General features: G+C 42.6%; 1 protein-coding gene and 1 non-coding gene across 3 annotated transcripts in view; both read right to left on the bottom strand.

Annotated features, from left to right (window-relative positions):
- The window catches only part of KLHL6 (kelch like family member 6), a 55,134-nt gene that overhangs the window by 4,927 nt on the left and 33,687 nt on the right, over positions 1–16,520 (bottom strand). For both annotated transcript variants that reach the window (XM_029939797.1, XM_029939798.1), the window contains exons 3-5: positions 13,568–14,017; positions 6,449–6,686; positions 1,110–1,312 (exon numbers count right to left, since the gene is read on the bottom strand). In XM_029939797.1, coding sequence (XP_029795657.1) covers positions 1,110–1,312; positions 6,449–6,686; positions 13,568–14,017 — 891 coding nt within the window. The remainder of the gene's footprint in view (positions 1–1,109; positions 1,313–6,448; positions 6,687–13,567; positions 14,018–16,520) is intronic.
- LOC115293103 lies at positions 495–598 on the bottom strand. Its single transcript, XR_003909364.1, has one exon. It is a non-coding gene; the product is annotated as a small nucleolar RNA U13 (small nucleolar RNA).

Below are 16,520 nucleotides of genomic sequence, written 5' to 3'. Positions count from 1 at the left end.
GTGGGATAAGGGTTTCAGGTGGCCATAGGTAAGCAGACTCCCACTCTTGGGCAGCATGAAGACTTGCGTATTTAGCCAGACGTGTGCTTCTACCCTGCAAACCCCAGCGCACTCCAGGGACTTCCAAGAGCTTCTTGCCCTTTACATGGCCCTGGCCCTCTTGGATCATGGAGCAACTATGTCATGGCACTTGACAAGTTGAGAAGATCTAGGGCACACTCCTTTAAATATTAAGGGCTATATAGCAGTTTTCAGGTTGACAGGTCTTGGCTAGATGACCTAGCTACCTTTGCTTGTGCCCCTGATGACCATGTTTTACACTCCTCAAAGTGGAACGTACTCTGAGATATAGTCTTATAAGGAAAAAGAAAATTTATAATTGAGATAACTTAGAAATACAGGAAGTGAGACTGCTTTACTCTTATTGTTGTTGTTGTTGTTATTGTAAGGACATTTAACATGAGGTTTACTCTCTTAACAAATCTTTTTTGCCACATCAGACAGGTAATGTGGCAGGGTCGTAACAAGGTTTGAGGGAGGCACATGTCACCCAATGGTGTGAAAACCCAATCATCACACTTATAAACTACAAAAGGCTATCTCTTAACAAATGTTGAAGCATAAAATGCAGTATTGTTATCTGTAAGCACAATGTTGTACGGCAGATCTCCAGAGCTTATTCACCTAGCAGAATTACAAGGCCTAACTTCTAAAACTACCAAATGACTCTGACTCAGGAAACAGTGTGGTAAGGGGAGGCCTGTATGCCCACTGTGGAGACCACAAGGGCAGATGGTACCTGAGGAGACAGACTCTGAGCTAAGACGGGCAGACTGAGGTTAGAACCACGCCTCCCCTCTACATTTGGGGTTCTTGCCAGCATAGACAGGTGCCTACCACAGAGCTTTCCCATCTAGAAGGAAGTTGTTTCTGTGTTGATCAGTAATGCTGAAGCAATGGCTCCTATTAAGAGGGAAGCTCAGAGTCACCAAAAATGTTCTCAGTAGGAGCAGAGAGATCAGAAAGCCATATACCTGCATTGGCAAATACTTTTTTGTAAAGCTTTGAAGTAATAATACAAAATTACTCATAGAAATGATCTGCTATACCTCTGACCAGCAGTTATGGAAGGGATCATAGGTCTCCACATTGTTGATCCTCTGTAGGCCATCAAAACCTCCAATCACATAGACTTTGCCACCTAACACCACCATCTTATGCCTCCAGCGGCCTATGTTCAAATATTCAATTTGAATCCATTTGTTGATTGAAGAATTATATTTCCACACATCATGCTGTGTCTCCTTACCACCTAGAAGAGATACAGAGCATATAAGAAACCACCAGATGTGGGGGCACCTGGTTGGCTTAGTTGGTTAAGCATCCGATTTCAGCTCAGGTCATGATCTCACTGTCCATGAGTTTGAGCTCTGTGTCAGGCTCTGTGCTGACAGTTCAGAGCATGGAGCCTGCTTCACACTCCGTCTCCCTCCCTCTCTCTACCCTTCCCCTGCTTGTACTTTCTTTCTCTTAAGAAAAATAAGCTTTAAAAAAAAAAAAAAGAAGAAGAAGAAAGAAACCACCAGGTGTGTCAGAAATATAGCTTCTCCCATAATTTCCCACAGTTCTTAAGTGCTATATCCCTGGGCCAGTCCCCCTCCCAAACAAAAGAAATTGTGAAGGTATGTGTGGTCTAAATGGGGAAACTGAGCCAACATAGGGGAATAGAGAAAACCAGTGTGAGGCTGGGGTGAATCGTGTACCAGACTGTGGCATGTGTCACATCTGTGCTGTGAGTTCAGAGAAGAGGTGGCTGAGTGAGTTGGGTCCAGAGAAGTCTCCAGGGAAATGGCACCCAAGTCCACCTGGGTGAATGGGGGCTAGTGGGCACTTGGACTCAGTGTCTGTGCCACCAAGGGGCAGGAAGTGAGGCAGGGCAGGTACGGTTGGGCCACTGCAGTGGGGATAGTAGGAACCTGACAAGCAGGCAGATTAGAAAGCACCTTACGTTCTTCTTGCTTCTTTATTTAGACAAATACAGATATGGAAAAATCATCCAGAAATCTTACAAAATTGTCTTGGTTCAAATCTCTGATCTATATAAAAAAGGCAAGTGGGGTTTGTCATATTGTTAAATAGCTATTACAAAAGAATGAGATGCTCACAAAAGATAATTTGAGAATGAGATGGTAACTATTTTTTTCAAGACAACTCTCTTAATAAATAGAAAATATAAAATTCAGTTAGGGAGAGACACCAAGACAAAGGAGAAGTGACTTTTGGGGGGACTTTAATAAAATATTTTAACAGCTTTATGTTTCTATTCCCCATCAGCACAGAGAGTCACCAACAACTTAAAGCAAAACATGCACTTTTCAGAGGAACCTGGGTGACTCAGTTGGTTAAGTGTCCAACTCTGGATTTTAGCTCAGGTCATGTTCACAGTTTGTCGGTTCAAGACCCACGTCGGGCCCTACACTGCGAGCATGCTTGGGATTCTCTCTCTCCCTTTCTCTGCCCCTCCCCTGCTCACACTCGTACTCTCTCACTCTCTCTCAAAAATAAACAAATAAATAAATAAATAAATTCTAAAAAAGATGTACTTTTCAGACTTATAAATGTGCACAGTGAAGTAATGTGTATCACTGATGATGCTCTATGTCCTGGGTAAGTGTTTCTCTAGGGTAGAGCCCAGAAGTGAGATTTCTAAGGGAAAGGAATGCACACCTTGAATTTTTATAGGTGTTGCCAAAGAGCCTTCCAAAGCTGTCCTGGTTGACCTTTCCCTATACCCCACTCACAGCATACATTAAGAGTGTTTTTGGCTTGGTTTGTTTTACAGGCTGATGGAGAAATTTAACACCATAGTTTGGGTTTTCCTGGCTGTGAGGAAGACTGAGCTTCTAGTCTTCTTCCATGGAGTTTCTGTTCATACAGTTTAACCATTTTTATTGGGTTGTGTGCCTTTTAGAGGTCTCTAGGCAAAACACTGTGTGTGATACTGATTCTTTGAGGTAGTGTCAAAAGTTATAAAATAACTATGTACTTTCAAAGAAATGTATGCATGCTGTATTAAAAAGAAAACAAAAACTCTACGAGTTTACTTCAAGATGTAAAGGAAGACGTTACTGAGTGGGGAGCACGACATGTGCATAGACAACACAGAGAGGACAGGTTATTGTAGAGACGCCAGCACTCCCCAAGTCCATCAATACTTTCAGTACCTGCAGGGCTTCTCAGGGAACTTGAAGAGATCATTCTAAATTTCATGTGGAAAAGTAAATTTGGAAAAATGTCTGAGAAACTTTTGAAAAAAGAATGAACAAGGAGGCTTTTCCTAGCATATATCAAAATATACTAAAAAGTTATCATAATAAAAGCAATGTGGTACTAACATGAGACTAACTGACCAATGAAAACCAAGAGTACAGAACAGACTGAAAGAGAGAAGGATCATTAAATAAGTGGTATTAGAACAATTGACTATTTAGGGAAAAATTAAGTTAGAGTCTTCTTTCACATTACAGTTAACATTCAAAAGTAAATGGTATAAAGGTAATAGGAGATGCTGATGATCTTGGGGTGAGGAGGGGCTTTCTAAGCATGAAACAAAACACAGAATCACATAGGAAAGAAAGTTACTATATAAAATATAAATCAAAGTTCAAAGATAACCATAGTCTGAGGGAAACTATTTGCAATACAAATGGCAAAGGATATATAATAAGAACTCCAAAAAATTGTCTAAGATGACAACCAAGCAATAGAAAAAACAAAGGGTAGAAATAGATAATTTTTAAAAATAGTGTTAGCTAAAAAATATATGAAAATATGCTAACATCATTAAGGAACCAAGAATGCAAATATAAACATTCTAGGTTATGAAAAAAATGTAACTGATAATAAAAAATGAAAGCAAGGATGATGAAAATGGGTCCTGTCTTTCAATGTTGGTTGAACTGTAAATTGGTACCAATTTAGCACTATCTACAAAAATTCTACATTGACATATCTTATGACCACCTCCAGGAATCTCTCCAAACAGCAGCACAAGTTCATAAATATATGGTATATAAATGCTTATTGGAGCATTGTTTTTTCAGGGGGAAAATAAAAGCTGAAAAAACTCTATTTCATTCATTCAATAGACTGCCCTGAAGCTGGTGGAAAGAATACTAGCAATAATGACGAATAACACTGCTGAGCTCTATGTGCTTGGGATTATGCTGTGCGTTACATGTATTATGTCACTTAATCCACATGACAGATCCCTTATGTCAACACGTGATGATGTCCAAAAGAGACTGTTAATTGAAGCATAAGTTTCTGTATATAAGTTAACTGTATATAACAAGCATGGCTTCATGTATTGCTTGTGTCACTTTTTTTTTATTTTAGAGAGAGAAAGAGAGTGCATGTGAGAGCTGGGGAGAGGGGCAGGAGGGAGAGAAGTGAATCTTACGCAGGCTCCATGCTCAGCAAGGAGTTGTTGAGGAGCTCAATCTCACGAGCCTGGGATCGTGCCCTGAGCAAAAATCAAGAGTCAGTCGCTCAACTGACTGAGCCACCCAAGCGCCTCCAGTGTCACTTTTAAATAGACAACAAGTTTAAGTGAGGGGAAGGACAAGTGTAGAACAACATGTGTAGTGTGTGTGATCAAGACTATGAGTCCCACACCTGTCTTTTCCTCCCATGCACACAGCTCAACTACATCTCCTAGCCCACTGCTTGGGGGCTGGGAGTGCAGGGTGGAGGCATGTGGCTAGTTATTGCCAACAGAATGTAAGTAAACCGATGCCTCACGTCCAGGCTGAGGCTGTTATGAGCAGGTAGGCTTCTCAACTCGTTCAGTGTCTCCCTCTTCCTGTAATGCATCAACCTTGAAGACCATGTGTGGAAAATAGCAGCATCCTAAGATGCAAAGAGCCTAGGTCCCTGAATGACTGAGTGAAGGAGGTCCACTTCCCCCGGTGTCCACATATGACTGCCACAATTCTCTGAGATTTAGTGTTCGTTACAGCAACTAGCATTACTTAACTCTAAGCCAATATAAAACTATTTTTGTAAAAAAGTTAAAACATATAGGATTGTAATAGCACAGAGAAACTGCCATATTTTACTTTCCACTCTGTATTATTTGAACCTTCTACAACAATCAGAAAGGTATTTCTACAAGATAAACAAAAGCTGTAATCTAATCTATGGTATTAACATACCCAGGGAAGAACTGACCTGCTCTTGACTGTGGAGGAAACCAGTTCTAGGCAGGAGCTCTTCCCCAAACAAGTTCAGATTAGAGAAAGCTTCCAAGAGAGGACAAAGGATACTTGTCTCCTCCCTTGGGGCCCCCAGAAGAGCTGGGTGACTTTTAACATCATGGGGAGAGGATGGGACTCACAGAACCTGGGTTGGAACCCTGCCTGACATTTAATAAGGTATGGCCTGTCTTTCGGTAGGTTCCATAATCATTCAGAGCCTCTATTTTCTCCATTTGTAACCTGGAGATTAAAATCACCTACCTTACAGAGTTGATGTGCGAGACAAATGATTAAATGTCACCAAAGTATAAATTCATCTACTGTGTTGTTAAAAATGGTACAGACTTTATTATTTAATAAATATTTATTAAGCACTTACTATGTAGCCAGGCACAGTACTTGGTGCTGGCAATATAGTATTGACTCTTGTAGAATTTAAGGACTAATGGGAGTCAGGCATGGCATAATTGTAAATGATTAAGCAAATAACTTAGAAGAGAGAAATGAAAGGCATCTGGGTAGCTAAGTCAGTTGAGCATCTAATGACTCTTGATTTTTGGCTTGAGGCCGTGATCCCAGGATTGTGGTATCAAGCCCTGCAACAGGCTCCACGCTGAGTGTGGAGCCTGCTCATGATTCTCTCTCTCATTCTCTCTCTCTCTCTCTCCTCTCCCCTCAGCCTCTTTCCCCTACTCTTGCTCTCTTTCTCTATTCCTCTCTCTCTCTAAAAAACAAAGAAAGAAAAAAGCATGAAATGAAAAAGTACTATGTTCTACTGGAGCATCTAAAAGTATGACAATAAACTTGAGCTGAGGTTCAGGTTTGGGGAGAAGAGCAGACCTTTTTATTCATTACTGTATTCCCAGTGCTCAGCTCAATGTACTACACCTATAGCAAACACCAATAAACTCTAGTGTCACTTTCCTTCTTCCTTTTCCATGAAGGACTGAACCTGTCTGCCTGCTCCCCCAGATCCTGGTACAATACTGCTCACAGGTTAGTGTCCATTAAGTAATCGTGTGTTTTCCAAGCCAAGACCCCCCTGAGCTCCTGGTTTCCATATGCTGACCCAGTCAGAGCTCGACCACTGTCATTCACAGTAATTCTTGTAAGATGGTGGCCTGTCTCTCACTCAGGAAAGTACAGAGCACCACTGGGACTTGCTTTGGCATCATGTGGCTCCTGCTTACCTGAGATGTAGACCTCATTTTTTAATGTCACGCATGCAAACTCCACCCACTTCTTATTCTCACTCTCCAGCTCATGCTCCGTCATGGGGAGCTTGGCCACCTCCAGGCGGCTGCGCCTCAGGGGGTCCAGGCAGGTTACCTCCGCCACAAACCGTTCATCCTTCGTGCAGCCACCAATGATCATGAATACCTCAGACTGAAACTCATGCATTCTGGGCTTGGTGCGCTCCGAAATGATCTGGAAAACCAATGGGAGTACATAAAAGCAGAGGTGCAGAGCCTAGGCTATGGAGCCAGACAGAGCAGAGCCCAATTCCCAACTCTGCCACCATATGACCAGGTGACCTCACCTCCTTGAGCCTCGGTTTCATCATCTGTGTAATGGGGATTTTAGTGGTAACTACCTCACAAGTTTGTTGTGAGGATTAAATGATATCATACACATGGTGCGCTTGGCCTGCAAGGGGCCTGGTGTGTAACAGGTATTCAACAAAGGTTACCTATTGTTGCTTTTGCTACTGCCTTAAGAAATTCAGGTCCATTTACCATCAAATGCACTTCCCACCTCACCCTTTCTGCCTGGTCTGAGGGCTTGGATCCTGGAATTTCATTTTTGGCCACCTTCCACTCTCTCCTAGTTTCAATTTCTTGATGATACCCCAGACTTCACTCACCACAAGACTTCTTCTAAAAGAGAAGCCCTGATGGTAGGCACCTAAAATCACTTAGAGACTTAGGAAGAAAAAACCAAAAGGGAGCACAGTGTGACCAGGGAGGGTAGAGGACTGGGTTCCAACATCAAAGGTATGACCCTTCAGAGCCTTGAACAAGCAAATACACCCACAACACAGATATTTGAACCCAGCTTAAAGAGCAGCGGTTTGGAAGTCAAATACGCCAGAGTTCAGTCCTGGTGGTGACTATGGCTATGTGACCTTGGAGAAGCAACACAATCTCTGTAAACGCCTGTCATCACTTCTGTGCCATCAGGTCATCATGAGCATTCACGAGGTCATGATGCAGAGGCATGAGCAGAGCACCTGGAGCACGCACAGCCCGTAGCCGGCGGTCGTGGCGGTAGGAGCAGTTGGAGCTGCCATAAGGGCGTTCTTAGGGAAAAGGGAGAGCTGCCTCCTCCTGGTTCCATCCATCCCCTGGGCTCAGTGGGGAAGGTTCTTCAGGTGGGCTGATGGGAGACAGAAAGCAGCACCCATTTCCCAGATGACTAAACAACTACTTTTTCCTGCAAGGTTAAGCAAACCTAACACACACTATGAAACTTCAGTCTTGAACACAGATGCGACAAATAAGTTACAGTAGCAAAAACTGCACCCTCGAGTGGTGAATCCAATCAATGGTCACAAGTAATCAGGCCAGCCAACACCAAACCTCTGTTTGTCCATAACAGACTGTGGGGTTTTTTTGTACCAAAGAGATACAGTTAATTTTGCATCCTCATTTCATAGCCATAAAGTCTGTGGCAGGGTTCTCTTCTGGGGGCCAGCAGAGAGTAAGGATGTGTGAGGCAGTGGGTAGAACCTGAGGGCAATGACAGTGGAAAAGACAGAGATAAGGGTGGGAGGGGTGGTCCTGGGAACTTGGAGGCACTGTGAGAATGCCAAGCTGGCAGGACAGATGCTGAGCAATGAGCACCAAATACAAATCTTGCCACTCTGTGATTTTCTTTCCAGCTATCTGCCCTGGCTCACAATGCAACCTCCAGCACCACGCTGGCCCTCTCAAGAGGGTTAAGGATTGGAGGGCAATGCCTAGAGGACAGCATGAGCCTCCCAGAACTGGTCCCCGTGTGACCTTTATTCCAGCTCTGAGAGCTATGCCTCGGCCTCCCTCCGAAGCCCCCTATCTTCTTCACAGTGACTGCTTTCCTCCCTCAATAGCCTATCTGGATCCCCACCTAACATCTGTCCTTGATTTCCCACACCACCTCCCCATCCACTTCCCTTTTAAGTCACTGGCACTATTTGTACTGTCCCTTTGTCCTTTCTTCCAAAACCCATTCTTGACTTTCTACGCCTGTCCCCACAATCCCGAATTTTCCCCGTCACAGCACTTTGCATACTTCCTTGTCGGTTACTAGAAGATCCCTGAGGGCAGGAGCAGTCCTAGTTCTCTAATGGATCTTCAGCATTAAGAACAGTGCTTGGAGGTTGTGGGTTTCTATAAACGTTTGTTGAATTCGTGAGTGAGTGAATGAATGGGAAGGAAGGAAGGAAGGAAGGGAAGGAAGGAAGGAAGGAAGGAAGGAAGGAAGGAAGGAAGGAAGGAAGGAAGGAAGGAAGGAAGGAAGGAAGGAAGGAAGGAATAGGAGAGCTAGGTAACCCAGGACCTGATTCAGATCTTCCCCCCCACCTCCCGTCTAGATCACTGCTGTAACCAGCTCCTCAGTGGTGCCCAGCAATCCCCACCTCCGGATATTTACATCTATGTTATTCTCCCTACATTGCTCCAGGGTTGGTCCCTGTGCCAATAAGAATACAGCAAAGGTGACGGTATATCTCTGCTGAAACTAGGTTATAAAAAGCACCACAGCTTTCATCTTGATTGCTCTCTTGGTTTTTCTGGGGCCATTTGCTCTGGGGAATGCCAGCAGCTACAGCGAAGCCCATGTGGCAAGAAACTGAGGCTTCCAGCCAAAAGCCAGCAAGGAACACCTGTCAACAGTCCTGTGCATGAGCTTGGAAGTTGATCCTCCAACCCCATTTGAGTTTTGAGATGACTGCACTCCCAGCTAAGAGCTTGACTACAACTTCATAAGAGACTCTGAGCCAGAACCACCCAACTAAACCATGCCTAGATTCCTGTGAGCAGTGGGATAATAAATGTTTGTTGTCTTAAACTGTAAAGTTTGGGAATAATTCGTGGTACCACAATAGAAAACTAATACACCCGTCTAGTTGATGGAATTGCTGGGTGTGAAGACCCGCTTTATCACTGGTCACCACAGGACTCTCACGTGGTGGCACTGTTATCAAACTATAAATTCAGCTATAGTTGGCAAAATATTAACCTCAAAGGCATGAGACGTGCCCTTCTGAAGTCAGAGTCATGCAACTTTGTTGCAGACACACAGAAGTGTTTGCCAAAGAATTGCATGCAACAATCAGGCCTAACCAGTTTATTTTCAGATTGTTAAAAATAGAACAGACAGGGTCACTGGGGTGGCTCAGTCGGTTAAGTGTCTGACTTTGATCTCAGTCATGAGGTCCTGATCTCGAAGTCCATGAGCTCGAGCCCTGCATCTGGCTCTGTGCTGAAAGCTCAGAGCCTGGATCCTGCTTCAGATTGTGTCTCCCTGTCTCACTTTGCCCCTCCCCTGCTTGTTCTTTCTCTCTCTCTCTCTCTCAAAAATAAATAAATAACAAACAAACATTAAAAAAATTTTTTAAATAAAACAGGCAGTTGCACCTTACTGACTACTCATTAAAAGGGCCTCTACTAGAGGACCAACAGAAGAGACCATATTGCTTCAACAAAGCTGTCCTCTCTGCCCACTTTGTCCTCAGGAATGAGTGACACTACACATGTCAGAGTAGCCTGTGGTACAGATCAAGGTGGTTGCTGGAAATTTAGGAGGTAATCAAATAAAGGAGAAACTTTCTCTGCCCCAAAAGACTTCTCTCAATGAAGGTACTGGCTACCACTCCTAAATCAAATGTAGACAGACGTCTGCTTTTAGGTTTCTAATATATCCCATGAGCTTAGGGGAGGGACAAGGTTAAAAGGGAAAGACAATGATAGGACAAGAAGGGTTCAAGTTTGGGAAAGGAAGGTTAAGGGGAGAAGTGTGTTCAGAGACCAGCCTCCAGGCTTTTACTACTATTATGAGGAGTAAACCCAAGATCTTTCAAGCAGTGAACAGACAGGGAGTTTCAGGGAATCAACTGGCAATGAGATCCTGACTCGAAGATCACTGTTGTCAGTTGGTTCAGCTACTAAGATTGTAAAATGGGAATGAGAAAGTGCTCGGGGGAGGATTTAGGCCAGTAAATCAGCCACCCTAGGACACAGGGAAAAGAAATTTTAGCTTCCGAGAAAGAAAATGCTTGGTTGTGGGAGATAGAGTACCATAAAGGAACTTCGAAAGAATGAGAACAGTCTTCATTTGTGGTGTCTTACATCATGCACCAGACACCACTAACCACATCGCATTCATGATCTTACTTAATTCTCAAAACAGTTGTATCAGTTCTTAGACATTGTTATGCCCCTGTTACAGGGGCTTTAAAGCCGCTGAGTAGCTTCCCCAAGGTCACACTGTCAGTAAATTGTGCAGTCAAGATTAAATCCCAGATCTGCCTAAATGCAAGCCCTAGTTGCTGCCACTGGAAACTCTTCTAGATAGAAGAATTCTCTCTTCTCCTAAACCCAAAATTTATAATCCCACTCTCCCCATGTCACAAACACCAAAATCAGAGCAGATATTTCATAGCAACCATTTTGCAGGAGGTATAGAAGAGATATTTTATAGCAGAGGATAACCTTTATCACCTGCATTTCAGGGACTTAGGAAACAGGAAGCAGACATAAAAATAGCTAGAATACTGGAAGTGTAGCTGATCAAGACCTTGAACTGAGAGCAGCTGCGGGGAGAGACTGGCACTGTCTGCAATTTTATGAGGGCTTTAATGCCTGGTGCTGAGCCATCTGCCAGGAACCCACATACCCAGCACAGGGCAGGGTCCATATGGTTGCCTGGACTCCCTACATCTGCTTATTGTCTTGGCTTCTCTACAGACCATCAATTTTATAAGGCAGAGACTGTTTTTGTAGTGCCCAGGGCCATATCGGGTAAATATCTGGTGTTTAGGACTTGTTTGTAATAACTAAATATATACATACATAATACATAATACATACATATATTTATAGCTTATGAAAATATATGGAATGCTGTTAAAGTAGTCCTTAGGGGAAAATTTATAGCACTTCTGGCAATATTAGAAAAAAAAGGAAAGTTCTCAAATCAATGACTTCAGCTCTTTTAAAAAATCAAAGAAAATTAAACCCAAAGCAAGCAGAGAAAGAAAACCATCAAGATCAGAGTATAAATATGAAATAAACCATAAAAAAAATGAAACCATAAGCTGTTGCTTTAATAAAATTGATAAACCTCTAACTAGACTGCTCAGGAGAAAAAAGGAAAAAGAGGAGACACAAATTACGAGTATCTAGAATGAGAGATATGACATCACTATAGATTCTACAGTTATTAAAAGGATAATAAAGGAATACTGTGAGCAACTTTATGGCAATAAGTTCCACAGCTTCTCTAAAAGACCCAAACTCCCGAAGCTCATTCTTGAAGAAATAGATAGCCTATACCTACTAAAGAAATGCAGTTTATTTCTCACAAAGAAAACTACTGGCTATGATAGTATCACTGGTAAATTCTAACAAACATTTAAGGATATATTTTCAGAGTGAACCAATGACAGCAGATCTGAGGGCAACACTGAACAAGAAGAGGACACACAGGAAAAGAAGGAAGCTCCCAGAGGCCTCAAAAAGACAATTTCTAAACATCTTGTGGCTAGGATTTCTATCAATGGCCTAATGAAGGTCTAGTGGCCTATCCCAGATATACTTTATAGTGAGATGTGTGTGTGTGTGTGTGTGTGTGTGTGTGTGTGTGTGCGTGTTCAAGTGTATAAGCTTTAAATACACTATCCCAGGGCATCTGGGTGGCTCAGTCGGTTAAGCGTCCGACTTCAGCTCAGGTCATGATCTCACAGTTTGTGGGTTCAAGCCCTGTGACAGGCTCTGTGCTGACAGCTAGCTCAGAGCCTGGAGCCTGTTTCAGATTCTGTATCTCCCTCTCTCTCCTGCTCACACTGTCTCTCTCTCTCAAAAATAAATAAAAACCATAAAAAAATAAGTAAATACACTATCCCTATAGTATTATTTCCTGATAGTTTTGTTCCTCTCCACTAAGCCTACTTTTGTCTTTATAAAGACTTAAATAAAACATTTCTTCAGAAATTGTTAAGGAAAACCAAGTACATCCAAATGACACATGTATTCATCATCTTGGTACTCATTTCTTCATTCAACAAACATTTGCCAATCACTTACTCTGTAGCAGGGGCTCGCCTAAGGTCTGGAGACGGAAAGTCCCATGAGATATATTTCCTACCATAACAAGTTCCCAGTATAGAGACGTTTACAGATGAGGAATGCAGGGGTTACCATGTGGTGGTCGGTGCTACAACAGAGCATCGTCCCAGGTGCCAGGGACGATGAGAATGAGAGAGGTCTCTGAAGAAGGTGATGCTTTAACTTTTTGAAGCCAGAGTAGAAGCTAACTAGATGGAGAGAGGAAAAAGGCACTTGACCACCACCTCATTCACCTGCAAAAGAGGGTGAAAAAGCACATCCACTTTGGGGAATTGCAAGCAGAGCATTAGCATTAGGCCACAGCAGAAGGGAGAGGTTGGAGACCACACTAGAGAAGTGGGCAGGAGGTGAAGAACGTAAGGCCAGGCTCCGGGAGCTCAGACAGGAAGTGTGTGAGAGTCCCGGGGACCCATAAAGAGGGTAAGCCCCAGAACACAATGATGAGGCTTGAGTTTTAGATCACCCAGCTAGTGAATGAACTGGCGGGAGGCCAGACTGAGGGCAGGAAGGTGAGTTTTGAGGAACTTTTGGTAATTCAGAAATGACACAAGGACAGTCTAAAACCAAGGTAACATTCACAGGATGTCCAATAGACTCGTGGTTCCCAGAGCGGGCTAACTAGGAAAGCAGTGCTCCTGTGGAATGGTGACTGGACAGGGCACTTTCTGTTCTATGTGCGTCACCCCCACCAACCTCTACCCTTAAGCTCTGGGAAAAGGAAGGATGTGCAGGGCAGGTGCTGAGCAATTTCCTATCTCATTCAATCCTCTCAGTAGCTGTTTATGATGTAGTATTATCCCCATTTCACAGGTCAGAAATCCAGGACAACTGGAACTGCCTGACTCAAACCATCAAATAGACAGTGCGGTATTTGTCTTCACCATGAATTAAGGATCTGTAAGCCAGCCTCACCTGTATTTCTGTGAGGCCCACAGACTCCTTTACCTCACGGGTTAACTACAGTGCTGCTCATCATCAACTCACCTCATTGCCTGAAAGGTGGTACATCCTGGCTTCCTGAAGCAGCGGGAAGACCTCGGGACACTGTCTGATGAGAGGATCTGCCTCCACTGTCTCCACAAAGTACCACGGGTCCAGAAGTGGCAAACGCACATTCTCAAGGATGTAGGGGAGCAAGCAGAGTCGTTCTGATTGTTTGTGCCGGACCCAACTCATCACAGTCTCAAACACCTGAGCCTCCTCTGTCACATAAAGCTCATCGCTCTTCAAGATATGGTACAGTGTGTCCACGGGAAGTTCAAGGAACTCCTCAGAGTTCAGAATCTGCACAAAGTTTTGGATGATGTAATTTTGCACCTGCTTTTTCAGGCTGTCCAAGGAGTGTGTATCTGCCAGCCTCAGTATTTCAACACAGTTTTCTGGGTTCAAGGCTTCTGTTAGGAAGCTGGCACAGGCATCCACCATCCGCAGGAACTAACAGAACAGAAGGGAGGCAAATCAGGCCAGAAAAACCATTAGTTCCCAAGGAGATTTATCAGCAAGTTGTGTGTAGTGACAAAAAAATTAGAACAATCCCAATGACTGACAATAGGGGTCTAGCTAAAGAAATGATAATACGTTCTTTTCAACAGCTCTGTAGTCAATAATAAAATATGTAAAAGAAGATTAAATGACATAAAAATGTTCATAATGTACTGAGTTTAAAAATCTGTTCACTGAACCTGATCAAGCTCCTAGATTAAATCAGCAATTTACAGGAAATAACAGCAGAAAGAGGAACATGTTAAACGACGCCATGGGAATATACCATCAGCAAAATCCAGACTGTGGGAAACTTTACGGAACAACCAGTTCAGTTTCTTCAACAAATATATCACAAGGCTAAGAGAGAAACACGGGGAGAAGGAACATGAAAACGCACAGAGACGTAAGAGACACATCAAGTTAGTGCAAAGTATGGACCTTATGTGGATCCTTACTCAGATTACTCATTTTAAGTGTGATAATGGTATTGTGATTATGTTTAAAAAAGAGTTGTCTTTTAGAAATATATACTAAAATATTTGCAGTTGAAATGACAAAAGCACTTCACAAAATCATGGGTACGTTATAATCCGCTTTTTATTAAAAATATGGAACACAGGCATAGAAGAAAGGCTGAAGTGTATACACCAAAATATTAACAGTTGTGATATCTCAGAATATCAGTATCTTAGGAGAATTTATGCTACAATAGCAAATCACCCCCCAATCTCAGAAGCTCACAAGAATAAATGATTATCTCTCATTCACATTGTATGTCCTATAGGGGTCTCCATTCCAAGACCCAGGATGACAGAAAAACCCTTGACGGAGATATGTGCCAGTCTTATGACAGAAGTAGAAAAAAGATGGCAAAGCTGTTGAAGGGCTCTTAACACTTTAACTCAGAAGTTACACATGCCATTTCCACTCACACTTAACCAGCCAGAGTAAGTCCCGTGGCAAAATCTGTTGTCAAGGGGAAAATAATCCTCCCAAAGAAGCAGTCCCAGAAGGAAGGAGAATATACTGTATAAATGAGACAAGGTACCACACTCTCTAATAAGACTAGGAGAATTTCTCTTCCTTTTTTTACATACTTCAAAAATCCTCTAAAATGAATAAGTAGCACTTCTATAATTTAAAAATTCATTTGTAAAATCATTGGTTTCCATGTCTTAGTTTTAAATGATCCTCAACCTCATAAAAATATGAGTCCCTTCTTGATTTCAACTCAAGTCATGATCTCACAGTTTGTGAGTTCGAGCCCCAGGCTCCCAGCATGGAGACTGCTTGGCATTCTCTCTCCCTCTCTTCACCCCTCCTCCCCCGACCTTTCTCTCTCAAAATAAATAAATAAACTTCAAAAAAATTGACTGAGGGTCAATGAAATGTTGGAGTAGCTTTAATTCTACCTCAGACTGCCCCGGCTGCTGGCCCCGGCCATGGCCTGCAGATCTACTTCTCGCATGAGCAACTGTAGAAACGGTTGAGACTGAGAACTCTAACACCTGTTGAGTTGTCTGCAGATTTTCAGTTCGAAGAGTAAAATTATACAACCGAGACCAAGCCCTACTGAGCCCTCAGAACCTGTCACCGGAGCCGTATGTGGCCCTGCCCACAGAGATATCTATGAGTGCTAAAAGGAAACTCACTTTTGTGGCAGCCTCTAGTGTAAATAGCACATACACTATTCCAGTGTTTGCATAAGAAGATGATGATATGAAAATAAAATAGATTTTCTAAATATGTAAACTGTCTCTGGGAGGCCACCTAAGAATCTGATAACAGTAGTTGTCTCTGGGGACAGGAACTGGTGGCCGGGGTCTGGGTAGAGTAAAAGGCTTCCTTCTCACTGTTCACCTGTATGACCTCCCTTGCATTGTGCATCATGTGACTGAATTATCTATTGTAAAATAAAGTCTCTCATGAATGGAGAAAACACTCGAAGGTAACACATCAAAATGTGAAACGTGTTTATCTCAAATGCAGTTTTATAGATAAATTTACTGATTTTTCTTTTAGACTTTGCTGTTTAGAGCAAATGTTCTACAGTGAGCATGAAGTTGCTTTTAAAATCAGAAAAAATAAAATAAATACTCCTTGAGATTTTCAAGGGCACAATGAGAAAATAATATGTAAAAAAGAAAACAAAGACACCTATGATGTGCCAGCCCCTTTATATTACTGCACTAATTTAATCCTCACAACACTATAAAGTAGATATTTATTATCTTTCCTGTTTTATAGATGAGGAAAGGAGATCAGGAGAAGTAAGGTGATTTCCTCAGACACTTACAGCTAAGAAGAGGTAGAGCTAAAATTTGAACCAGCCTTATCTAATTCCAAGAAGGCATGTCTTTAGACAACTTCAGGCTACCTCAGGGCGAGCAGTATGTGTACAGAACAAGGGCCCGGCAGATGCCAAGCATGATTTGCACACTTCATCAATGAG

The sequence above is a fragment of the Suricata suricatta genome, chromosome 5 (genome assembly GCF_006229205.1).
Source record: "Suricata suricatta isolate VVHF042 chromosome 5, meerkat_22Aug2017_6uvM2_HiC, whole genome shotgun sequence".
Taxonomy (NCBI): Eukaryota; Metazoa; Chordata; class Mammalia; order Carnivora; family Herpestidae; genus Suricata; species Suricata suricatta.
This window is presented reverse-complemented; position numbering and strand designations above follow the sequence as displayed.